This window comes from Manis javanica, chromosome 13 (assembly GCF_040802235.1).
Source record: "Manis javanica isolate MJ-LG chromosome 13, MJ_LKY, whole genome shotgun sequence".
In the NCBI taxonomy this organism is placed as follows: Eukaryota; Metazoa; Chordata; class Mammalia; order Pholidota; family Manidae; genus Manis; species Manis javanica.
Window position 1 is genome coordinate 37,566,597 of NC_133168.1, and position 25,331 is coordinate 37,591,927.

The following is a 25,331-nucleotide window of genomic DNA, read 5'->3' on the forward strand; positions in this document are numbered from 1 at the left end:
TATTCATGCCACTGGATATATTATTTCAATCTAGTTCTGAGATAGTCATACTTCCATGGAGCAAGGATTAGTGATTTTGAGAATGTATGGAAAGGTCTGAAAAGGCGCTCTCCAGTGCAGCATAATACTGCAATTCTCCAATTTAATAGGCACACCAAAGGGAAGCACAAGGGAGAGAAGACACAGCTCCACATCTGAGGGTGGCTCCCATTTCAAGCCTAAAAGAAACCCTCCATGTGACTGGGCCATAACCTGTCAGTTTGTTCTTGTGTAAATTGTGGCTTACTTCTTGATCATTAAAAAAAATGGAAAGGATAAAGGAATTATTCAAAAACTGGAAACAATCTAAAAATTCTTCAAAAAGTATATGGGTATGCAAACTGTGATACATCAATTGTGCAACACCACCAAGCAGTAAAAAGAAACAAATATTAATTTCCATAACAACTTGGATGAATCTTAAGTGCATTTTGCTAAGTTAAAGACGTCACACCAAGAAAGCCTACATATTGCATGATTCCACTTACATGGCATTCTGGAAAAAGCAAAACTATAGGAACAGAAAAGATATCAGTGGTTGCCAGAGTATGGAAAGGAGACAGGTTAGGAGTTGACTATAAAGGAGCTTGAGAAGATTTTTATTTTAGTGGTAAAACTAACTGCTCTATATTTTTATTGTGGTGAGAGCTATGCTCTTAAAAGCATTTGTCAAAAGTCATATGACTATACACTGCAAAAAGTAAACTTTTCTGTATGTAAATTATACCTTAATTAAAAAACTGTTTTAATGTTTCCAAAGGAAAAGGAAAAAGAAAATATAAAGGAATGTTGCAATGCTACAACTGGGTTGGTGATTTTTCTCCAAATTATTGCATCTTCAGTTCTGGACACCCCACTTACCACCTATGAAATTTAGTTAGATCATAACTACAGGTTGAAAGTCTGGAGTAAGGGTAAGTAATTGATGTATCTTCAGACTCTCTTGACAAACCTCAACAGTTGGTCTGGAAATGCACATGGAAGTCAGGTCACTCTTGTACGGTTCACTTATTTATTTCATTCCATTTTAATTCTGAAGTGCACTTATGTCTCACATTTACCCCAGACTAGAAAGACATCTCATTTGAAGCCTTTCTTGTTGATGTAGAGATGGAATGTGTTAAGCAAAATGTTTTGAAAGTCCTTGTTATGAGACTAAAGAACATAAATGAGCAGTTACTACAAGCAGTAACCTAATCTTCTGGCAGTTGTAAAGGAGCTGAACTTTTACAATGAAGGTTTTATGGGAAATGTGTCAGGAATTGGTTGCCATGATAATCCACTGGAATGAATTGGTATGGAGACTCAATTTAACAGCCGTGGGCTTCACCATGCAATAGCTAAACAAAGAACACTTGTTCCAGAAGAAGGTAATTACACTGTGCTCCCTGACTTTCAGAGTAAAATGTGTCTGATTACCAATGCTAAAGTAGATTTCCTTCATTTTCCAGCAGCTGAGGGTCATAAGACTGGAGGTGCAGTAGTTATTTCCCCAAGTCACTTTCCCAAAGAACTTTCCAGTCCTCCCACCCTCCCCTGCAAAGAAATCCCCAAACTTTAATAAGCAGACTTTTTTTTCTCAATTACTGGATATTTTCCAAAACTATGGCCCAGTTAAGAGATGGTGAATTAGTATCTCCTTTTTCCTCATATTTTACTTTTATTAAACTCCATATACAAATGTAAGTTACCCCATAGCACACGTGTTAATTACTTCCCTCATAAAGAAGAATGCAGAGAACAGAAGCAAGGAAAAGATAAAGAACGCTAGATCTTTGGGAACATGAATATACTTTTTCTTCTGCTATAATTTCCAAAAACTCTAATCTTTTAAAGATGAAAAGATTTCAATTTCCTTTAAACAGGTACATACAATGTATTTCTAAATGACTTCAGGAATAGGTTTGGTTGCTCTGGTTGACCTCTGCAAGCGATATTTGCAAGAATAAAAAAGAAGGAACATCCTGGACTCCTTACATGAGGCTAGCATAGTCTTGGTAACAAAAGAAGCCAAACATACTACAGGACAGAAAAATAATAACACAATTTCACACATGAACCAACCAAGCCAAAGATTTATGAAAAAGATGAGACATCACAATCATGGTAGGTTAACATTAGGACGTCATTCACTAGCAACACTAAATTAGAAAATGTTATTTAAGAAAGAAACTATTAACAAGAACAAGAAATGTTAAGTCTTTAGTAACACATCTTTAAAAATGTAAATGAATACAGAGCTAGCCCATGTTCTTGTATACAAAGACTAAATGGAAGAAAGATGTCAGTTATGCCCAAATTGATCTAGATGACTTCATGGAACCTACCAAGCTAATTAAAAAATGTGTATAGTAATTCAATTTTCCAGAGGTAACCAGCATACTCTGAAAACAAGGTGTGGAAACACAACCTCCTCTATATAAAGACTTGTTATAAAGCTATACTAGTTAGTATGGTATTTGCAAAGGAGGAAATAATGAATTTAACAAAACAAACATATCAGAAATGACCTCATGCATATATAAAACAAGTTTATTTTTCGGATAGCACATTGGTGCAGAAATAGTAGGCTCTTCAATAAATATTGCTATGACAATAGATTGAAATAAACTTTTCATATTGAAAAGTATGAATTGAAATCTCTACCTTATACTCTCCTAAAAACTACTAAAAATCAATTTCTGATAAGTTAGAGAAGTGAATGTGGAAGGAAAGAATTCAAAATGTTTAGAAGGTAACATAGAAGAATATTGTTATGATCTCAGGGAAGAGAAGAATTTAATAAGCAAAACACACCAAAAAAAAGAAAGAAAGAAAAAATGTTAATTTTTCAACATTAAAATAAGAGCTTCTGTTCATCAGAAGAAACCAAAAAGGAGAAAATAATTACATCACATGTAACAAAGGATCAGTATCCTACATACATGTAAAACTCCTATGAATCTATGTGAAAAAATAAGCAACCAAGCAGAAAAAGGTATACAAAATACATACCAGACTTTTCATGAAAGAGAAAACATTAATGGCTAATTGTCACCAGTATTCAGGAAAATGAAATTGAATGCAAGATTCCAATGAACATGTAACATATTGGCCTATTTAAAAATCAGCAAGACTGTTGTTCAAGGAATTGTACATTAACGATATCAAAAAAAACTGTGAATGTCCATAATTTTCCAGATATCATCAAAAAAGAACATCTTGCAATTACACAAAGCAGGGAGCCTGAAGAGGCAGTACACTGATGCACAGGGAGTGCCCGCTGTAATCCTACGGGGAAGCTCTGACTGCCCAGATGCATAGGAGAGCCAGGCATAGAATCCTACTACTTACCCCAGTCTAGAACCCTGAATTACCTATCCAGTATATCACCCCATCTACCCAAGTAATCAGGATTGGAAGAGTAAAATTCTGTAACATTCCAAAATGAACCTCTGAGCTGGCTACATTATGGGCTTTTCCCCAATTCTGTCTACTTAGCACCCCTTTCATCCTTGTCACTAACCTGGTCTGCCTCCTATCCCTGTCACTGGAAGTGATGTTCCTAATACCCTTCTTCATTATTACCCCCTGTTATGGGTATTAAATTGTATCTCCTAATAAGATTTGTTAAGATCCTAACCTCAGTACCTCAGAATATGACCTTACTTGGAAATAGGGTCATCACACATGTAATTAATCAAGATGAGGAGGTCATACTGAAGTAGGTTTGGCCTTTAATCCAATATGACTAGCATCTTTATAAGAAGAGAAGACAGAGACAAACACAAGAGGGGGAAGATGGAGAGCTGATGACAGAAGCAGAGAGTAGAGTGGTTCATTTACAAAACAATGAACACCAATTACTAGCAAACACCAGAAGATACAAGAAGGCTACAAGAAGTTACAAGAGGCAAGGAAGGATTCTCCCCTACAGTTTTCAGAAGCAACATGGCCCTGTTAACACTTTGATTTCAGATTTCTAGCCTCTAGAACTAGGAGACAATAAATTTCTATTTTAAGCCAAAAAAAAAATCAGCAAGACCATGTGCTGGCAAGAATATTTAGAAATGGGACATTTCTCATCCATTATTAGTGGGAGTATAAATGAGTACAATCAATTAGAAAAATATTTTGGCATTGCTTAGTGAAGTTACACACGCATAAATCCTATAACTAGCAATTTTATTCCAAGGCCTATACTCTAGAGAAATTATTGTACACAACTGATATAAGTACAATATTGATTTTTCAGTATCAAAAAATTATAAACAACTCAAATGCCCCTTAACAATGGAATTAGTAAACTATAGTTTTATTAGTTTTATTCTCCAGAACAGGCTGTTGTATAGTAGTGCACATAGCAGAAAATAAATGGACTACAGCTTTACATATTACCATGGATGAACAGCAAACATAAGTTTGAGTGAAAGAAGTGGGTTACAGAAAAATACATGTAGTATATGAATTTACATGGAGTGCATAGGCAGAACTAAACAATATTTTTAGTTTTTTTTAAGACTGTCCATCACATTTGGTAAAACTAAGGGAAATAGCCAAGTAAATGCTTTATTTAAAACTTCAGATACTTTTCCCACTCCACTGAATCTCTGAATTCTATAGATCAATTATTCATTTCCACAATGGTCAGGACTTAGGTTATGAACTGTACACTTATTCCATGGGACTCGGGCCCATATTACTGTTTACAAAATATAAGAATATCTAGGTCAAAACAAACCTAGGAAAAATGGCCAGTAGCCTTTAACGTCATGTAGTAGGGGTAATTTATAAATGTAGAGTTTCTTATTGTCAGACTATAATGTGGCCATACTTGTTACATGTAGGAAGAAATAAATACAAAGAATATTGCTACAGTAAACCTGTTGAAATCTAGTTAGTACCTTCAAGTTATTTGTATAGCTCAGTGTTTACCAAGATATAAGATATTAACAGATGTTTAAATCCCAGGCCCTGTTAAGTAAATATTGGAACATTATACAACCACTATGATTTTAGTTGTGCATTTATATAGTAATACCCTAGACAAAACCTAAATCTAAGTAAATCCCTCTTGTTGACTCAGAGCAAGAAATTTTGCTAGCCAGCTTTTAAAGAAGAGATCATGAAATCAGTGAAATGCAAGTATAAGTACTGGCTCTCCTACTTTTTGGCCCTGTGACCTCAGAAGGATTATTGAACTCCTAAACATCAGCTCCCTAATATGTAAAATGAAGATAATGGGGCTATTAAAAACACTGGGTAAAATATATGTAAAGTGTTAAGTATTAAAAAATGTTATGTTATTAATGCAATTATTAAAATATAGTATCAGATTAATCTAAATTAATCTAGACCCCTGATAACGTAGACATTTTTGTTATTGTTATAAAAGTTTTCTTAAGTGAGCAATTGGCCTAAAAATTCCTCATGCAAGGAAAATAAAGGTATAAATCAACTTATCAATTAACTGGAAAATTAGACTACTTCTTTTGCTTCCTAAATAACCTATAGGCACAGTACAGCCTGAAGTGGTAGGGTGCAAGTTTTAAAAACTCCAAGGAACAGATATCTTTTATCCATCTCTCAGAAAGATGAATCTCAAACCTTATTCAATAGTTAACAGAAAAAAAAAAACCCATGTTAAGAAACCACCCAAAACTTGCCTCTAAAGATACATAAAAACTGCTGCTCATACTTTTTTGTTGTAAAATACTTCAAAGGACAACGAAGATAAAAACATAACAAGAAACACTCTTGTATCCACTTTACAGCCCTATCAAATTTTGCTGTACTTTACTCAGATTATTTTGTCATAGAAGTCTCCTATGTATTTCTCCTTACTCCTATTTCCTTCTTTTCCGAGAGATAGCCATTATCCTAAAATTGACATTTATATTTCTCTTGCAATTTTTTCATGTTATTACACTTATCTATGCAACCATAAAACTATATGGCACTGCTTCACAGATTTTCAAGCTTTTTATAAACAATATCACCCCATTTTGGCAACAACGTTTAATTTTTTTGACAGTATTGATTTTTAGATTTAACTGGTTTGGTACATGTAGTTATAAGTCATGGTTCCTATCTGCTGTTGAGTATTTCACTGCATGAATGTATCACAATTTATTTATTCCTTTCACTTGTTTAAGTATGTTTGGTTTTTGTTTTACTTTGTTTTGTTTGGATTTTTTTGTTTTATTTTGGTTTTGCTATTACAAAATAATGCTTCAGAGACCTTTTGTAAGTTTTCTTTGTACTCATGTGCATGAAATTCTCTGGAGTATATATCTAGAAATGAAAGTGCTGGATTAAAGGACATGTGAATCTTCAAGGCATAACTACATATTACCAAGGTCCTTTAAAAATTGACTATATCAGTGTATGTTCCAGTCAAAAGAGTTTGAAAATTTCCTTTGCTCCACATCTTTGCCAAGATTTGACATTATTTGGCTTTATAAAATTTTCTCAACACAGATCATTGTAAAAGGTATCTTATGGTTTGACTTCTATTATTCTCATTACCATTATTAGTAAGACTACCTTAAAGTTCTTAAGTATATAATCATATTATTTACAAATAAGGATATTTGGTCTCTTCTTTTCAAATGATCATGCCTATTTTTTCACGTTGTCTTATATTGGTTAGCACAAGGGTATAATGACTGGGAGTAATGATAGCAGCTATCCTAATCTTGTTCTCATTGTTAGTGGAAAAGCTTTGAAAATTCAGTCATTATGTATGATTTCTCTAGTATTATTTTTGATGATTACCTTTAGTCCAACTTAGAAAGTTTCCATCTATTCTGATTTTTATCATGAATGAGCATTAAATTTCAATGAATGTTTTTTTCTGCCTCCATTAAGATAATTATATGGAGTTTTCTGGGGGTTTTGTCTTTTATATGCTACTGTGGTATGTTCCAGTTAATAAATTGTTTTTTGCACTTGGATTTCTAGGATAAAATACTTCTTCCTGTTCATAATGTATCTCTTTATAAATGCTGCTGAAAACAAATTGATAGTATTCTATTTGGGATTTTTACATCAATGTTTCCAAGTGATATTGGTCAATAATTTATTTTTGTATTGTTTATTTGTCCAGTTTTGGTATCAAGACCTTTTCTATTCTTTCACTTTGTGAAACAGAGGATTAGGTAAAGCTTGTCTTTAGATTCTTTAGAACAATATTATGGGTGTCTTTTGAATGAAACAACACAATTTTTAAGTGTCTATTTCATACAAGATATTCTTAGTTGTCTACCCCATACCATCCTCCTTTTTTTCTCGCTAAAAGAGCCCTGATTTTGTTGGAGGTTGATAGATACATAGATATAAATATGTATTTTATATATATATATATATATACACACACACACACATATATATAAATATATATATACACACACATATATATATATAATATGGGGGTTAATATATATATACACGTAATTAGAAAAATCTGTATACTCACATATGTGCATATATATTCACACATACAAGAGAGGTGCCTTTTGAGAGATAACTTTACCTCACATGAGGACTTCTAAGAATTAATAATGAATTTTAGTATATAAGCATTTACTCCCTTGCCCTCCCTGCTAACTTTTTCCAGTTGCCTCCACCTGCCCATCCCTCCACCATATACACACATCTTAGTCCATAACCAGCTGTTATGTGTGTATTTCAGAGCGCCTGCTCCACTTTGAAAGCAAAGATGATGCCAATCCAAGAACAGAATCAGAAGGCTATCTAGCCCAGTTCTTGGTCATGAGGCTGTTTACATCCAACCTAGCCAGAATGAGAGTTTTAATAAAGATATAGCCAGGGCAGTAGGTTTAGAGGCATCTCTTCAGCCTCCTATGTGGGCATGAGAGTCCCTGGGCCAGGCTGAGTCCCATTCCTCTGAAGGAGCCAAGAGCCTGAGTGCCAGCTCCCAGGCCAGAGCCCAGCATTGGCCCTGCTCATAGCTTTGAGTTTCTACTGTTTTTTTTTATCTTCAAACATTTACCTTGTTTTGGGGTCCAATCATATTTTCTGGTTCTCTCTCCCTATCTTTTCCTTATTATTTCTATGAGTTTGAAGCAAAAGGGGTGAGTCTAGTTGTAAACTCACTGTCAGCTCTTCAGAAAGCAATATTTTCAAATATTCTTTTGGAAAAACAAAGTAACAATTCCTATGGAACCTAAAGCTCTCAACATAGTATGTCTTATTGTTCATTTTCTACCAGAAAGCTCCTGTTTAAGCATTCACTTGTCCTTGATGAGAGAACTTACAGTATAATTCTAGAAAAAATATTCCCCCTATTAAATAAGCTATATATTACAGCACACTGAAATATGCAGTAATTATATAATATAATACAAGTTAAAAAGTTCTAGTCTCAAAGTTTCAACTTTACCAAATAAAAGAATGGTCATCTTATATTCTCGGTCTCATGAAAGTTCAGAAAGGTTGAAATTTCACTTCGCTAGGAGCAGACAGTGGATGTATATTCATGCCCTGGGGCCAACAGAAAGTACATGTATTGGGCAGGACTATTTCCAATACTGCATACCAGAGCTCTCAACTTCCCTCACCGATCAACTCAGAAGACATGACTCCCTTTTGCATTACATTTCCGTGGAAATCTCGAGTATCTCTGTCTAACGAATTCTGCCCAAACTTTAAGAATAAGCCCCTGTTAAATAAAAATTTGGAAACACAAAATTATGTGTTTTCAAGTAAAGTTTATAATGTTCTATTCTTCAAGAAGGATCTTAGGTTGGAAAATGACATGTATTGGAAATGTTTATAAAATTTACACGTTATTTTCAATCAAGTGTGAGTTCTGATTTCAGTTCAGAGCTTTAAACATCCTTAGATAGCAATCATCTAGTCAAATTTCTTTATCGTAAAGATGAACAAACTGAGAGCTTAAGTAGTAACAACATTTCGTACCATGGGTCAAGGCCAGTGTCTTGATTCCCAGTCCATCACTCCTTCCATGCCACTCCTATTCTTAAGAAAATAACTAAGATAATGTTGTGAAGAAGCTGTATTGCTTTCACAGAGAAGGCAGGGCAATGTTCCAGGAAATGCAGTCAGTGGGTGAGTTCCCAAGGAATATAACCTTTAGGGCTACAGGCACACAGGGATTAAGTCTGCCTTCGTGGGCTTCAAAGGTGGCAATCAGTAGCATGCCCTTCCATCTCTCCCCTCCCCGAGCTTGTGGGTCTCTCCAGTTCTCCAGCTACTTGCCTCAGAACTATTTGAGAACATGTGCTTTGAAATGTCTTCTTTTAACACCTACAAATGGGATTTCCCTTTTGGTGTAATAACTAGCAGCTTTCAGATCTACCAACCAAGGTTAAAAAGGACCTTTGTTCCTCTTCAACTTATTGGTATGGTTGGTTGCCTTAATTTAGCACTTTACTTTAAATGCACACATACAGCCTCTCTTGTAAAAACAATAGTTGTTTGGTAATGGAGTTACTATGCTGCATTAATACATTCATTACTAAAAATAATAATGGGCAGTGCCTTGCAGTAGCCACTTCCTCATATACCAGGAGGAAAGCTGTATACATTTGATGAAGATTAGGGCTTCAAATATATTTTGCCACTGTACCCACAGAGAGAAAGAAAGCTAAGGGATAAAATATGTGTTTGTTCTGAATCATTTTTGAATTACTGTGTTCTTAAAATATTTACAAACACCAACAGGTATTACTAAGGTCATGGCCATATTCTGAGCACACACATTTGGAGAAAGAATTAGCTATGCTTAAAAGTATGGTCATTAATTAACTAATAAGGGAAGAAGTTTCCTTGGTGAAAATGCACTTTAAGAGCTGTATTTTTCAGTTTGATTTCTTACCTGGTCATACTTATCTGGTTTTCATTCTAAATTATCTGAACAACTGTCAAATTTCCACTTTGATTCACTATGTGGCAATACACTGTATGAGGCAAATAAAAGGATATACTTCTTTTTAAATTTTACATTTCAAATTTTAAACTTTTTAAAGTTTTTGGGTAATTTTATGATTGGATAATTTTACAAATTGATTGATTTGTGCTTTTCATAAAGAAAGATATAAAAAATAATGCCAGCTGGTGAAATTTAAATTTTTTCTCATCAACAACTGGTTTTTCCCTTTAAAACATCATGCACTGTGTTTATAGTATGAAGTTAAAAGTATAGTCTTCTTTGGGGTCTTCCAGGCTGTGTCCTGATGCACTATCAGACCTCATACTACATGCTGTACTTAAGGTATTAGTTAAACCTACTTTATTTACATCATCACGAAATTTGCTTAAAAATGAGTTACCATAACCAAAAGAAATTAAAGACACACAATGCCAGTCTAGTAGTCAATGCTAAAAATTCTCCCACACATGCCAAGAGAGACTTCCTATGAGTAACTTTCTAAAAAGTTGTTTCAAAACCGCCTGAAGCATGTGACAAGATATCACACTCAGATGGATATCTGATATTTTCACCTTCTATCTGTTATTGCTGTGGTCTCCTTTTAATCCCTTTAGCATCCTGCTGAAATGAAGTTTATAAACAGAAGTTTATGAATGGTTCAACACTGATACTGTCAAATATCCAAGTCAACAGTTTAAACCCTTCAGTCTACTTCCACCTTCTGAATCTGGAGATTCCTCTGTGTTCCCTGTATCTTACAAAGGGAGCTTCACAGATGTTAATTTCTAGGCTATCTTCAGACTGTGTTTTAAAGAAAAAAATTTTTTCACTATGATCAGAAATTAAAGGTAATAGAGTGACTTTTCCAGCCAAGTAATGATGAAAAAAACTTCTTCCCTTTACTAAATAATTGATGCATGCTCTCTCACTTAACTCTTTGTGTCCAATAGAGAAATGTAAACTTCCTTTTGAATTCCTCTTGTAAAAACATTAGCCAAAATATTTTACATACATCTATTCCAAATCTCTCTTTTTGCCATTTGTGTGGTACCATTTTTAAAGGTCTGAGTTATATGAATTGAATTTGTGTAATAATATCTTTGTTTTTAGTAAATGGTAATTTTATTTTGATACTAATTCTACCAAGAATCCTTTTTTCTTTTTTTTAATTGAAGTATAGTTGATACACAATCTTACATTGGTTTCAAGTATACAACACAGTGGTTCAACAGTTACCATATTATTAGATCCTCCCCCCAACTAGTGCAGTTACTATCTGTCAACTTAGAAAGATGTTACAGAACCATTGGCTATATTCTCCATGCTGTACCACCATCCCCATAACCAGTTTATATTATGATTGAGAATTTTTATGCCCTTTTATCTCCCTCCCCTCCCCACCTACCCATCCCAACCCCTTCCCCATGGCAACCACCAGTCACTTCTCAGTGTCTATGAGTCCACTGTTATTTTGTTCATTTTGTTTTGTTTTTTTAGATTCTAAAATAGGTAAAATTGTATGGTATTTGTCTTTCTCTGCCTGGCTCATTTCACTTAACATAATACCCTCTAGGTCCATCCCTGTTGTTGGCCCTATTAATGGCATAATTTCTTTTTATGGCTAAATAATATTCCTTTGTGTATATATAGCACTCCTCCTTTATACATTCATCTATTGATGGACACTTTGGTTGCTTCCATATCTTGGTTATTGTAAATAATGCAGCTAAAAACATAGGGATGCATACATCTTTTCAGATCAGAGATTTTGTTTTCTTTGGGTAAATTCCTGGCGGTGGAATTAATAGTTCATATGGTATTTCTATTTTTAGTTTTTTTGAGGGGTCTCCAAACTGTTTTCCACAGCAGCTGCACCAACTTACATTCCCACCAACAGAGTAGGAGCGTTCCCTTTTCTCTACATTCTCACCAACACTTGTTAACGTCTTGTCTTTTGGACAGTGGTCACCCTAACTGATATAAGGTGATATCTCATTGTAGTTTTGATGTGCATGTTCCTGATAATTAACTCTGTAGAGCATCTTTTCATGTGCCTGTTGGCCATGTGTATTTCTTTTTTGGAAAAATGTATGTTCAGGTCCTCTGACCATTTTTTAACTGGGTTATTTGTCTTTTGGTGAAGTATATGAATTCTTTATATACTTTGGATGTTAATCCCTTATCAGATAAGTCATTTACGAATATATTCCCCCATACTGTAGGCTGCCATTTTGTTCTGTGGATGATGTCCTTTGCTGTACAGAAGCTTTTTAGTTTGATGTAGTCCCACTTTCACTTTGAATTTGTTTCCCTTGCCTGGGGAGATGTGTCCAGAGAAAAATTGCTCATGCTTATGTTCAAGAGATATTTGCCCCTGTTTTCTTCTAAGAGTCTTGTAGTTTCATGTCTTACATTTAGGTCTTTAATCTATTTCAAGTTTGCTTTTGCGTATGGAGTTAGACAGTAATCCAGTTTAATTCTCCTGTATCTAGCTGTCTAATTTTCACAACATCAATTATTGATGAAACTGTCTTTTCCCCATTGTATATTCATGGCTTTTTATCATACATTAATTAACCATATATATGCATGGTTTTATTTCTGAAGCCTCTATTCTGTTCCATTGATCTATGGGTCTGTTCTTGTGCCAGTACCATACTATTTTGATTACTGTGGTTTTGTACTATAACTTGAAGTCAGGGAGTATAATCCCCCAGCTTTGTTCTTTCTTGGGATTGTTTTGGCTCCTTGGTGTCTTTTGTGGTTTCACATGAATTTTAGGATTATTTGCTCTAGTTTATTGAAAAATGTCATTGGTGTTTTGATAGGGATTCAATGCATTGAATATATAAATTGTAATAACATTTTTATGCTAAGCATTTCATAGATTCATTAAAAAGAAATCACCTTTGAAAGATGAAGGTGGTATTAAATATATTTCTCAGCCTAACTCAACATTAATGTCAACACAAATTCAAGAGAGAACTAAATTCAGAAAGTTGTGATTATTTTATTTGAAGTTGATTTGTATATAACATAAAAATAGTCTTTAAAATGCATCAGAGGAAAAGTTTAACATTCTTATAATAATTAAATGTATGTCAATAATCATAAAGCATCTCATCTGTTCACTAGGAGAGACCATGGAGAAGTTTTAAACCATTAAGATCCACTCTACCTTTGTAGGAAAATAAGTGAACTCTCTTTTTCTTAATATTTCACTAGGTCAAACTGGAATTCCTCTAGTTAGCTTTTTAATGAGGTTTCAGAGCACAGGAATTTCTCTTTTTTTAAATTTCTTTAAAATAAAATCACCATTCAGACTCCCCATTTGGTTACTAGAATATCAGTACTAAATAATACACTGTGCCTGAAAAACCTAGCTTTTGCCGACATGTTTTCAGTAAATACTATTAATAGTTTGAATCCACAAAATCTTATCAGCTATTCTCCAAATTCCAAACACATCTCTGCTCTGTAAAACAGGCAAGGGTGGGTTTAGAGGTAAAGAAAGAAAAAAAGGAGGAAGGGAGAAAGGAAGGGAGGGAAGGAGAGAGGGAGGGAGGAAGGAAGGAAGGAAAGAAGGGAGGGAGGGAGGAAAACTGTGAGATTATATGGTGTTCATCCCCTTTAGTTGGCAGGACAAGGCAACACAAAATGCCAGGAGTCAATAATCCAAACAAATCATGGGCCAAGGGAGGGCCTGGGCTGGCTGTAGGTCAGTACTTCGAATTAGTTCTATTCTTACACCACTCCTTTAAAGCTGCTTCTTTGCAGTTTTCAGAAGAAGATGACTTAGGTGGACAGAAAAATTTAGAAGGTAATGAAGTACGTTTAAAAAATGAGAGGCACTCCTGAAGAGAAAATAGAGTACTTCATTGTGATGCTGTCTGAAACATGTATTCATTCAAAGCTAATTTAATTTCACTTAACTTTGAGAATAAAGGTATCCTTTTATTTTTACAGTTATAGATATTGTTAAATTGCACACTAGAACCAGGGTACTAAAAGGCAACTTTGGTGCAATCAACTTTATTTTCATATGGCAGACTCCCTCCTGGCAGCTGACTTAGTTGTCATGAAGCTATCATAAACTGGAACTCATTTTTTAAAGTTTTATATTCCCTCTGTCCAATTAGGAAATCAAAAGGCAATTCGATTAGATGCACTGGGTAACAGCTGATCTGTCTGGAGGTGCTGATCCGTTTGTAGGCAGGACCCAATTCCCATAACATTGAACTGACCTTTTGCAGCCTCTTCTAAAATAACCGGGGGAGAGGGAACAAGAGGGAGGAGGCCAAAGACTTTTCGTTTTCTGTTGCAACCTGTACCCCATTCCCAAGGCTTTGAATCAAAACCTGATTTCTTTGACTTGATTATGTCCCAGCGATTTGAAGAGCAGGGAGAAAAAGAGATGTCTAAATTTAGTTGTGTTTTTACTTTCCACTTTAGCCTAGAAACAAGATGCAATCTCTTAGAAATACCACCTTCCATGTAAATGGCAGCTTTTCAGGTAAATAAAAAAGATTGAACTTGCTCCAGTCTTTAGGTGTATTTTAAAACTATGTCATATTTATTTTTCTTCCTTCACCGTGCGTTTGTGGGGAGAGGATTGTTTTCCCACCTAAATTCAAGGTTGGTGCTCACTGGCCCAATTCCCTCTGATCCTTTTAACTCCCATGCAGCCAGTAAGTACCCTTATTTAGCTGGAGCGATGTTTTTAAAAACTGTTTCAAGTAAAAGGAGATTGAGAAATGTGAACAGCAAGCAGCCTTAGCAACTGGCACCACATTTCTTCATTTTCATTCCCTTCATTTAAACATTTCTTCAAAGTGTGGGGAATCTCTGCTCCTAAAATCCTTTTCAAAAATACCTCACGTTTTGCTGGGCCTTGTTCTTATTTTCTTCTGAATGTGTGAGAAAATCAAAGTTCTTCTAGTCCCATGGCCAAAGTAAAATTAAAAAAGTCAACGTGAGTGGGTAGAGGGGATAAGAGGTGGCTGCTGGGAGGTGAGCGTGGACGGGAACCGAGCTTCCGAGGCTCGGCTAGACGCGCAATGCGTGCTCGCCTCGCACCGCTTTTCCGCGCAATATCCCCTGCAGCCCCCCACGCTGTCCGGCGCGCTCCGGCCACTGATGCTCACGAAGGAGATGCCCTACCCAAAAGAAGCCACCGTAGAATCGTTTACCCAGAGAAAGGGAAGAGTGTGATCTGCGGAGGCCGCGCCTGCCGCCGGCCATCTGCCGCGCGCGTGGCGGCTGCTTTGACACCCCGGCTCCTGCGGAGGCCTCAAACCGACCCCGGCCGACGCGGAGCGGCCCGCAGCAGCTAGGGTGCGCCACCGCGGCGAGTGAGACTGGGTCTGCGCGCTCACCTCCCGCACCCTGAGGGGTGCCCTGAGAAGGTTGCTGTTGCCCTTCTCTGAAATTCCTAGGGCGGAAGGGTTGGTCTAGGGTGGTGGGATCCAGGATGTGCTGCTTCACCTGTGTTCAGGTGAGCGTCAGAGACTCCAGAAGCCTGCGGGGCTCAACCACTAGGAAGCCCGGCCTCTAAAAGAGGCTCGCGTAAAAGTAGACTAAGGGGTGTATTTATTTATTTCAATTTTCTTTAAAATAGATTACAGCGTGGTTAAAGAAACTCTCCAACCCCTCAGGATGGCTCATCATTTATAAGCCAAATTGGAGACATGGAGCCATTACACCCAGTTATATTTCGGGCAAAACCAAAACGGCAACCCTGAAACAATTTGTATTAAAATATTCACATAATATAAAATATCATGTTTTGAAATATTAAAACATATCTTTAAGGGTGCGTGAGTTTGCAATTATACAGCCTGAGAATCGGTACCAGATTTTTGTTGGATTTGAACCGGGGGAATAACTTGGCTTGAATCAATAATCCACGCCCCCTCTGCCTTGGATCTGGGTTCTCAGTGCCCTCAACCTCCGCCCCTGCCGACCCACAAGTGTGGCCAACCACTGTTCCCAGCCATTCAGAGAGCCTTGTCTCCATTCATTTCTAAGCCTGTAAGAGGGAGGACTCCACTGTTGCACCCCCTTCTCCAAGGAGCTAGTTGGGGTTGGGGGGGTGACTGGAGAGGATGGAGAGTGTCGCGGGAAGCCTGGCGGCGCCGGGAAAGCTCTAGAGCTAGAAAAATAAAGGCAGTGCACGTTTCACAGCTGAAGTGTATCCTCTTTCACCTCTCTAAAAATCAAGCAAAATCGCGGCGGTGTATTACCAGCTGAAAAGTCAGTAAAAGCCTCTCTGGCTTCCCTGAAGTTCTTAGAATCACTCCTCTTGCAGCCAACGAGTCCTTTTCCCAAAACGTTGGCGCAACTTTAAAGGACGCGCGCGGCCAAGGAGCCCCGAGGAAGCCGGGGGCTGGGTAGGGCCTCCTGGACTCGTCGAAAACCACTGACGCCGGGAGGAGCCAGAAGCGGGGCTCGAACTACGCGAATGGAGCGGGTTCGGGTGGAGTACTTCAAAGTGAATGGGGCAGGATCGAAGTCTAGAAATGCAGAAGGAACTGCACTGCGGAATCCAGGTGCGGAAACTGGCGGCGGGAGGACAGGGTGGCAGGCGCAAAGTAGGTGCAGCCCAGACAGCGGTTACAAGCTACAGCCACTGCCATTTCCCCGCAGAGGGAGTTCCGCGCGCGGCCCGAGTCCTCCGACTCCGACAGCGTGTCCGCGACGTCCCGGATCTCAGGGAGGGATTTCTGGGGAATAGCACCGTCCTTTCCCGCACATCCCCCAGAGCCGAGAGCAGAGACTCTGCCCCATCTCGCCGTCCTTGGACGCAAACCCTCAACTCTCCAAAGTGAGGCCGGGGCTGTCCCACAAGACCTTTCCCCACCACGCCCCAAATTTCATTCTCCCTCCCAGAGCAAGACCCCCACTAACTCCCTACGCCATAGATCTCTTGTCTGTCTCTCTGTCTCTGTCTCGATCTCACTTTTAACCTGGGACTCCCTGTTTCTCTGGGTGCGAAGCCCCAGGGCTCACGCGGGGACTGTGCAGTTCGCCGCCCCTTTGGCCACTGTCTCGTGGGCGGTTTCCGATAGCTGGGGAAACCGACCGGCAGCCCCTCCGGCCCTCCGCCCGCGCGCCCCCGGTCCCCGCCCCTCGGCGCCCCCACCCCCTCCGCGGCCCCGGAATGGCGTCAGCACGCCCGCCGGGCGTGGGGTTTAAATGCCCACTAGCGGGAGCCCGGGCGCCCCGGTCCCTGAGCGCAGTCCGGGCTGGACCTGCGGGGGTTGGGGGGAGCGTGCGAGCGGGAGCCCGAGCCGCGGAGCGCGCTGCCCTGCTTCGTCGCCGATGACTCGGGAAGTCGCGACCCAGCGCCCCCCATGCAGGCCCCCTGCGCTCTGCAGACTCAGAGTTGATAATAATACACCTACCCGACTCCGCTGCGGGGAGCCATGAGCTGTCTGGATGTTATGTACCAAGTCTATGGTCCTCCCCAGCCTTACTTCGCAGCCGCCTACACCCCTTACCACCAGGTACGTGTCTCCCCCGCCCGGGTCCTCGGAGAGGACGGTCGCCACCGGTCCGAGCACCGCCTGTGCCCGAGGTCCGCGGCGCCTTCGCGCTCGGCGCGAGCGTCAGGCCCACGGGCGCCGCCGGGATGCGGGAACAGCGGCGCTGCCACTCGGTGGGTTGAGCTGACCCCTTTACCTTGTCCATTTACTCTCGGGACGGCAGCTAAAGCCCTGCCAATGCGTGCTCCGTCCTTTCCGGGAATTAACAGACGAGGGTCGCACGGGCTGGATTGTCTTCTTAGAGTCTGTCGGACTCCAGATTCTTCCGTGCGGGTGCAGGGAGATGAGAGCAAAGGTCACTCAGGGAAAATCAAACTCCCATCTGAGCGGTGACAAAACAAAAGCTAAGGCCTGTCTCTTCCCGTCTGAAATGGAAAGACACTCGTTCTCATCCATGCAAGCTTATCTCAGGAATACTTTTTTTTCCGTTTCAATTCTCAGACGATAAGACCAATTAATTCCAGAACCAGCGAATTCATTACAAAAGAACAGCGCGAAAAGCACAGGTTTTATAATCTTTTTGCAAAGTTCTGGGAAGTATTACTGGGGCACAACAGACGCTGCAGAGGCGAGCGTCAAAGATAATATTTCGCCTTTCTGGAACCTGCATGGAATAGGGCAGCCCTGACTTCAAAAAATCAATTTTTAAGAAAGGCCACTTAACGCTGGTTCTGCAAGCTCTTAAGTTTTGTTTCATTATTCCGATTTCTTTTTTCTCCGTGCTGTGTCTGGTAGGCCGGTTTTTCTTTCCATTTCCTCAACTGATGTAGTAGAGACTGAGGACAGTAGTCCAAGAAAAGAACAAGATCACACACCTAGTGGGTCTACAACTCTGGAGCAGGTTCCAAAGTGAGGACCTGGACTCCTTCTTTGGGGAGAATGAAATATATCGCAAGGCCAAGTCCATGCTTCTGCCAATTTTGCTTGTAAATTCGGAATGGCTATTGAAAAATTTCCTGATGAATTAATGGTGGAATGAATAAGGTTTATTTTTTGCTCTTTTTCCTCCTCCTCCCCTTTTTAAACTTTCCAACCAAGAGTTTGTTTAGTCTCTATGTTAATTTTAGGAATCACCAGTTTCTCCTTGTAAGCCGAATGGGAATGTGGTAGAAGTGGTGGTATTGCTAAATAGCTACAGTCTTTTGGTGTCATTGTCTGAGATAAGCTCCTTCTCAGGCTGGGACTACTGCAAAGAGGAGAGATAGGTTGTTTTGTTTTGTTTTTTTTTGTCTGCTCATTTCTACTGCCTAACCCTGGCTGATTTTTGCATTAAGATTTCTGTTCATTTTTGTATGCTCCACCAGGTTTCAAGGCCATCTTTGTCTGTATAATGCTTTAACACTGCATTCAGTCCATTGCTCAAGAAGCCAAGATCTTCTTCTGATACTCCTTTTTGTTACTTGTTTCCTCACTATGCATATAGATAGTGAGGGTAGAAATGTGTATAGCTCCCTAGTTTTTCCTTACTCAAAAGAAGATCCCTTTAAAAACTGAGACAATTTTTAAACGGACAGTTTATGTGCTACCAATTATCAACTTGTGCTCATTAAAATAATCCATGTCATGATGCTATTCCACATTTTTATCCCATATGATTCTTCCCTAAACAGAACTGTTTCATACGTTCTGCAGCAGTTCTTCCTTTACTTTCCTGGCTGTGCGGAGTGGATTTTCATATTTTCCTGTTCCATTCTGAAGATGCTTAATCTTGCATCTTGTGTTTGGGTTCACAGGCAGGGGACAGTCAGGCAATAACGGGAATTGGGTTCTCTTTCCCCATGGAGACTGATTTTTAAAATACATCTTCCCTGAACCTGGCTCTGCAGTGAAACTCAGCTCAAAACCTAGCTGCTTAGGCATCTTCTGGAACCTTCACCCTGACACCTTCAGAGAGCTGCTTCAGTTGTCGGCAGCAATTCTGGAGAGATACAGCCACTGAGACGGGCAGTCTGCCTCTCAGGAATCCCACCCTGGTTCAGCTGCAGGATGGAGGCCTGCTGACTGTGTGCCCTACGTTACTGAGCACTGGGCTCAGGTATAGGTGCCAGTTTTCCCCTGGAAACTTTAGGGATCCAGATGAGGGAATGCAGTCTGAATCCAATTTGTCATCTCTTTTGAAACTGACTTCTCTTTCTTTCTTTGAGCAGAAAATAGCCTATTACCCAAAAATGCAAGAAGCCCAGGAGTGTGACGCCAGCCCCAGTGACAGCAGTGGCAGCCGCAGCTCTTTTTCCAGCCAAACACCGGCCAGTATAAAAGAGGAAGAAGGCAGTCCAGAGAAAGAGCGCCCTCCAGAGGCTGAGTACATCAACTCCCGCTGCGTCCTGTTCACCTATTTCCAGGGGGACATCAGCTCTGTGGTGGACGAGCACTTCAGCAGGGCCCTGAGCCAGCCTAGCAGCTATTCCCCAAGCTGTACAAGCAGCAAGACACCGAGGAGCTCCGGGCCCTGGCGGGGTGAGTACAGGGCCTCGCTGGTAAGGGCAGCCAGCCTGGGGGCCAACTACAGGAGCTCCAGGAGATGCGGCTGAAAGAATAGCAGGTGTTAGAGAAGAGGTGAGAAGGGCCTCTTGGGGTGGGTAGGGAAATGAAGGAGGAAAGAGCACTTGCATGAGCCCTCTCCTTGAAACAGCAGAATAGAGCAGTGACCTAGGAAAACAATAGCCTTGACATTGAGAGACCTAGGTTTTCATGTCGGCTTTACCACTTCATAGCAATATGACCTTAGACAAGTCTCTTAACCTCTTTGAGGTCACTCTATTTACCAGTCTCTAAAATTAGAATAATACTTGCCCTCTTAACTATCCTTGGAGATGGCTGTAAGACAAACAGGAAAATGTATGTAAATATTCTGTAGAAATGTGAGGTTTCCCACACTCTCCCACACCAGCGGAGGAGAGGACCTTCACCTACAACAGCTTACAGGGTCCTTACCCACTTTCTGAAAATTTGCCCAAAGGAGAAAAATCCTAGACCCCCCCTCTGCAAACAAAACTGCTGTAGAATGTCTCCCAAAATCTACCAATGCCTTTTGCCAGGTTTCATTCACTTGGGAAATATTGAAGCAAAAAATGTATTTCAATAAGCAAGTAAAGTACCAAAGAAATAAAAACATAGGTACAACCAAAGTCTTTCTAAGGGCTTTCCCCAAACACAGCCCCTTTTTATTGTTCAACCTTGTCACAAAGCACTCCTTTACGTATTTTGGGACAAGGATTTCTTGGACAAGTCAACTAAATCTCCATTCCATTCTGAAACCTCAACTTCCCTTAATTTCCAAGACAACGGTGGGTATAACTGCTTGGTAAACTTTCTCACTAAACTTAGTTTGTGGTGTGTCCCAAGCTGTGAAATGAGGATAGCTATAAAAAGGAAATCATACTATATTGAGGGGTAATAGCACCCTTCACACTCCCTTTTTTTCCTCAGAGAGTCTGACAGTTTGTTCAAGCCTTTTGCCTAGACAAGAGGCAAAAACGTTAGTTTTGAATATATTAATATTCTTTGTATTCTCCAGTTGCCTAAATATTTCTAACAGTAAGACTGTTGACTACTTAGAATGCATTGTCAAGGCATTTTCAATTCTCTACTATGCAGTACAGATGCCTTCCCCAGAAGGGGATCCTCAATAAAGGTCCCTTGAGTTAAATGTCTTTCTTACCCCTTTTCCCCACTAAAGGCAAATTTGATCTAAATGCTGTTCTCTTAAAGTATTTCAGGCACTAGGGGGTCAACGATGATACTGACAATAATAGTAATTATTATTCCTGGCATCCACACTTTAATGCAGTTTATTAATTGAAAGTTAAAAGGCCTTTTCCTCACGTCCTTCTGTGCAACTAACACAGCTGCCCTTTCAATATGTCTAGTTTACTTGTTTGCTTTCGTTCTCGGGGAAAAAAAAAATATTCGAATGAAGGTTTCTAGAAAGGAGGCTAATAATAGCAAGATTTGGAAATATGTCGATGGACTTCCAGTCTATCGTAGGCCTTTGGTGGGGGGGTACATTTTCTGGAGCAAGGAGGCTGCAAAGCGAGAATGGGTAGTAAGATCGCTAGGAGGCCAAGGGTGGGACGTGGTATCTTTGAAGGCGAGGCTGCGGGCTGAAAGGGACGCCGTGTCTGCCCCAAGGAGGCAACCGAGGCAGCTCAGCCTCAAGTAGAAGAGAGCTCCCTGCTTCCCCAAACTGGGCAGATGCTTCTCTCTTCCTTTTCCGTATTGAAGAAGCGTCTGCAAAATCCGAGGAAGCGGCCCTCCCTCCCAAGGGGTTCCCCCATTTTGCGAGGCTTGGGCCTCTCATTCAGTCTGCAGCTTCCTCAGAGAGGTGCCGCCGCAGAGGCCAGGCTCCGAGCCGCGGTTTGCCAGCCCTTCGGCCGCCCGGCACGCCCAGCTCACCCTCTGTGCAGGCTCGGCGCTCGCGTCTCCCTGCGGTGACGCGCTCCTCTCTTCTTTCCTCCCCGCCGCCTCGCCGGCTGCAGACGGCTCCTTCCCAATGAGCCAGCGCAGCTTCCCCGCCTCTTTCTGGAACAGCGCGTACCAGGCGCCCGTGCCCGCGCCGCTGGGCAGCCCGCTGGCCGCCGCGCACTCGGAGCTGCCCTTTGCCGCCGCCGACCCTTACTCTCCGGCCGCGCTGCACAGTCACCTGCACCAGGGCGCGGCGGAGCCCTGGCACCACGCACACCCGCACCACGCGCACCCCCACCACCCCTACGCGCTGGGCGGCGCCCTCGGTGCCCAGGCCGCCGCCTACCCGCGGCCCGCCGCGGTGCACGAGGTCTACGCACCGCACTTCGACCCGCGCTATGGGCCTCTGCTGATGCCCGCCGCCTCCGCGCGCCCTGCCCGCCTCGCTCCCGCCCCGGCGCCCGCGCCCAGCAGCCCGCCCTGCGAGCTCTCCGGCAAGGGCGAGCCGACCGGCGCCGCTTGGGGCGCGCCCGGGGGACCTTTCGCGAGCCCCGCGGGAGACGTGGCCCAGGGCCTGGGCCTCAGCGTGGACTCAGGTAAGAGGGAGAGGGCGCTTGGCCTCCGCTGGCCCCTTCTGCCCTATGACCGACCCTGGACTGAGCCCCCGGCCCCTGTCAGTTCTCCTTGGAGCCCCCGGTAACCCTTCTCCCAAAGGTCTGTGTGCGGGGTTGTGTTTGAGCAGAAAGACGACCCACATCGGTGTTGGCAGAATGAGAAAGTAATACCTGCTCTAACATGGCTAGTAAATATTACAGAAGATCTTTTTAAAAATAAAATTTATTGGAAATGTTCTAGTTCTGCGCTGTTCAATTCTGTAGCCACTTAGCCACATGTAGCTTTTGAACACTTGAAATGTGGCTGGGCCAAAGAAGTGTGATGTAAGCGTGTAATGCACATCGGATTTCAAAACTTTCTACCAAAAAAGAATGTAAATTTCTCTCCCTAATATTTTTATATTGATTGCATATTGAAATATTTTCAGCTCACTGAATACTGAATATATTGAGTTAAATAAAATATATTACTAAGACTGCTTCTCACCTGTTTTTTCTTACTTTTCAAAGTGGCTGTTAGAGAATGTAAAATTATGCCTGTGGTTTTATTGGACAGCGCTGTTCTAGAGTACCTGCTAAGAGAGTAGTTTAAAATCCTCTATAGCCTGGGGAGCTGGGGCGGAGGGGGGGCGGTTACGTCACCTAGTGACAGTCTTAAAGAAAAATACGACTGATACCAGCTTAATTGCCTAATTAAATAGGTCTCCTCAAAACGTAAAAATTAACGAGAATAAGATGTTCATGATAATATCAAGCTTCTAGCTTACGGAGTTGAATTTGAAAGGTACAATTAAATATGCATTTACTCTTTTGCTTGCTTTATTTTGTGGGCAAATAAAAAAAATGGTTATAGTATAAATACGGTCGTTAGCCCGTAGTCTTGCCTGCTCCCGTTTCCCTCAGGCGGAGATGTGACATTTATGCTCTTTGCTTTTACTCTCATTCATGCCCTTTAGATGAATTCTGTGACTTACACAATGAAGAGTCATGTTTTTCTCTTTCCTTAAATCTTATGCCTTCCCTCTCCCTATCCCTTCTCTCTCCTCCTCTCTCTCCTTCTTTCTCTCTCCCTCTTTCTCTCTCTCCCTTTCTCCCCTCTCCCCCATCTCTCTCTCTCTCCCTCCCTCCTCCCCCACCCCTCTCTTATTTTCTTTCTGCTTTCAGGTTTGCAGCCTCGGGACAAAAGCAAGGATCTGTGCTGGTGTTAGACAGCCCACCTTCTTCCCTGTAGGTCTCTGCATAGCACCATTGGTGACACTCAGAGCCAAAAGCGAGTGGGTTTGTAACAGCTTCTGATCTTGGTTTGCAGCTCGCCGTTATTCCCTCTGTGGTGCATCCCTCCTGAGCTGATCTGCTGACCCAGGGTTTCCCCTTCCCTTTCCCTTCTGACCAGCCACGGAGGCTCAGCACCTGTGCCTCTCACTTCATGGATGAGGACGTTGGGGAAGGCAGAGACTTCAAACTTCTCCGTGAATTGGGAAAACCAAAACACACATCTACAGAAATTTTGTCTAAAAATAATTCCTTCTGCCATAAGAGCAGATCCAGACTCTGAATTATGTGTAATGACTTTTGAGGAGATCACTGGAAATATCTATGGTAAGCTCACTTAGGTGGTATGGTGTCATAAGTTTTCTTGGAAAGCGAAAGAAAATGAGACATTTTGGTGTGAATATTTTTTATGCTGATGTGAATTATTTCATTAAGTAGTGTGATCATAGCACTACAGATGTCAATATCCTCAGATTTAAAATGTATTTGTATTTGCATTGAAGACTGTGGTAGAGAAATAAAAAGAAACCACGTCCTGCTTCCTCATCTCGCGTAGCCTGCAGCTCCCATCCTGCCTACATAGCCCCTCCCTAGAGCACCCACGGCAGACACAAAGACACACTTTTTCCTTTGGACTGTGAACATGGAAGCCCCAGCCTGAATGTGAGTGGCAAGTGGCTTATCTGGAGCCGCCTGCCCAAGTCTTACTGAAATGCAGCTGTTGTAGGACAACTGTTCAAAGCTCCAGAAATACATCGACCAAGGTGGCACTTCCCAGTGTTTGGTACAACAATTGCAATTGCACTGGATATATTTTATATATGTGTGTGTGTTTATATATATATATATATATCATATTTTTTACAAGGAACATTTATGATGAAAGAAAAAACCCTTCTCTGCCTTCTCTCCCACTAATTCTGTTCCTCCCTCCCTCCCTCCTCCTCTGGTGAAAAAAAGCAACAAGAGACCCCAACTGTCTCCGTGAAGAGGGAGGAATCATCACAAAAAGCAGAAATGTCCATAGAGTCTCCAATACCTCGATTTTTTCTGTCTATGGTCATGATTTGGTCACTTGAGTGTTGGGACAGGGAGAGGGGTCTGTTCATGGGCAAAGCTGAAGGCGATGAGGAAAAAGAAATGAACATTAAAGGTGTCTGTTTACTACAAGGTTGCTGTGTTGTTTCATCAAAAAAATAATAAACATCGTAGTTTTTCACCAGTAGAATAATTTATAGTAGTAAGATCTTATGTCAGCAAGTAATATTGCTTTATATATATATATATATATATATATATATATATATATATATATAGTGCTTTTGTTTTTCCCAAGTGTTTGTAATGCTGTGAAACCTGTTAACCTTTTTCCCCTTTCTTGGAGGTGAGAAGTTAGGTATCCCTACTCTGTTTTACAGATGAGAAAATTGTGGCTCTTAGAAGCTCCAAGCTTACCTGTTTGCATTCACTGAATTAAAAGCAGAGATAGTACAGAATGCACTACTTGTACACCATCCAGTCAGGTACATAGTTATTATTCCCCAGAAGAGAATTAATGTTACT

The 25,331-nt window shown here is 40.9% G+C and overlaps 1 protein-coding gene and 1 long non-coding RNA gene across 7 annotated transcripts in view; one reads left to right on the forward strand and one right to left on the reverse strand.

Annotated features, from left to right (window-relative positions):
- The window catches only part of LOC140845371 (uncharacterized), a 64,226-nt gene extending 46,487 nt beyond the window's left edge, over positions 1-17,739 (reverse strand). For both annotated transcript variants that reach the window (XR_012124178.1, XR_012124179.1), the window contains exon 1: positions 17,615-17,739. This is a non-coding gene — a long non-coding RNA (uncharacterized lncRNA). The remainder of the gene's footprint in view (positions 1-17,614) is intronic.
- VGLL2 (vestigial like family member 2) lies at positions 15,596-25,040 on the forward strand. Of its 5 annotated transcripts, XM_036993255.2 has the most exons (5): positions 17,122-17,439; positions 19,626-19,935; positions 21,957-22,478; positions 23,661-23,723; positions 23,806-25,040. In XM_036993255.2, the coding sequence occupies exons 1-4, from the start codon at positions 17,359-17,361 to the stop codon at positions 23,702-23,704; spliced, it is 957 nt and encodes a 318-aa protein (XP_036849150.2). In that variant the 5' UTR covers positions 17,122-17,358; the 3' UTR covers positions 23,705-23,723; positions 23,806-25,040. The 5 variants fall into 5 exon arrangements, with proteins under 5 accessions (XP_036849144.2, XP_036849150.2, XP_036849133.2 ...); XM_036993266.2 differs by lacking the exon at positions 23,661-23,723 and having other exon boundaries at positions 17,123-17,439; positions 23,890-25,038; XM_036993259.2 differs by lacking the exon at positions 23,661-23,723 and having other exon boundaries at positions 17,124-17,439; positions 23,806-25,037.
- The last annotated feature ends 291 nt before the right edge of the window (positions 25,041-25,331 follow it).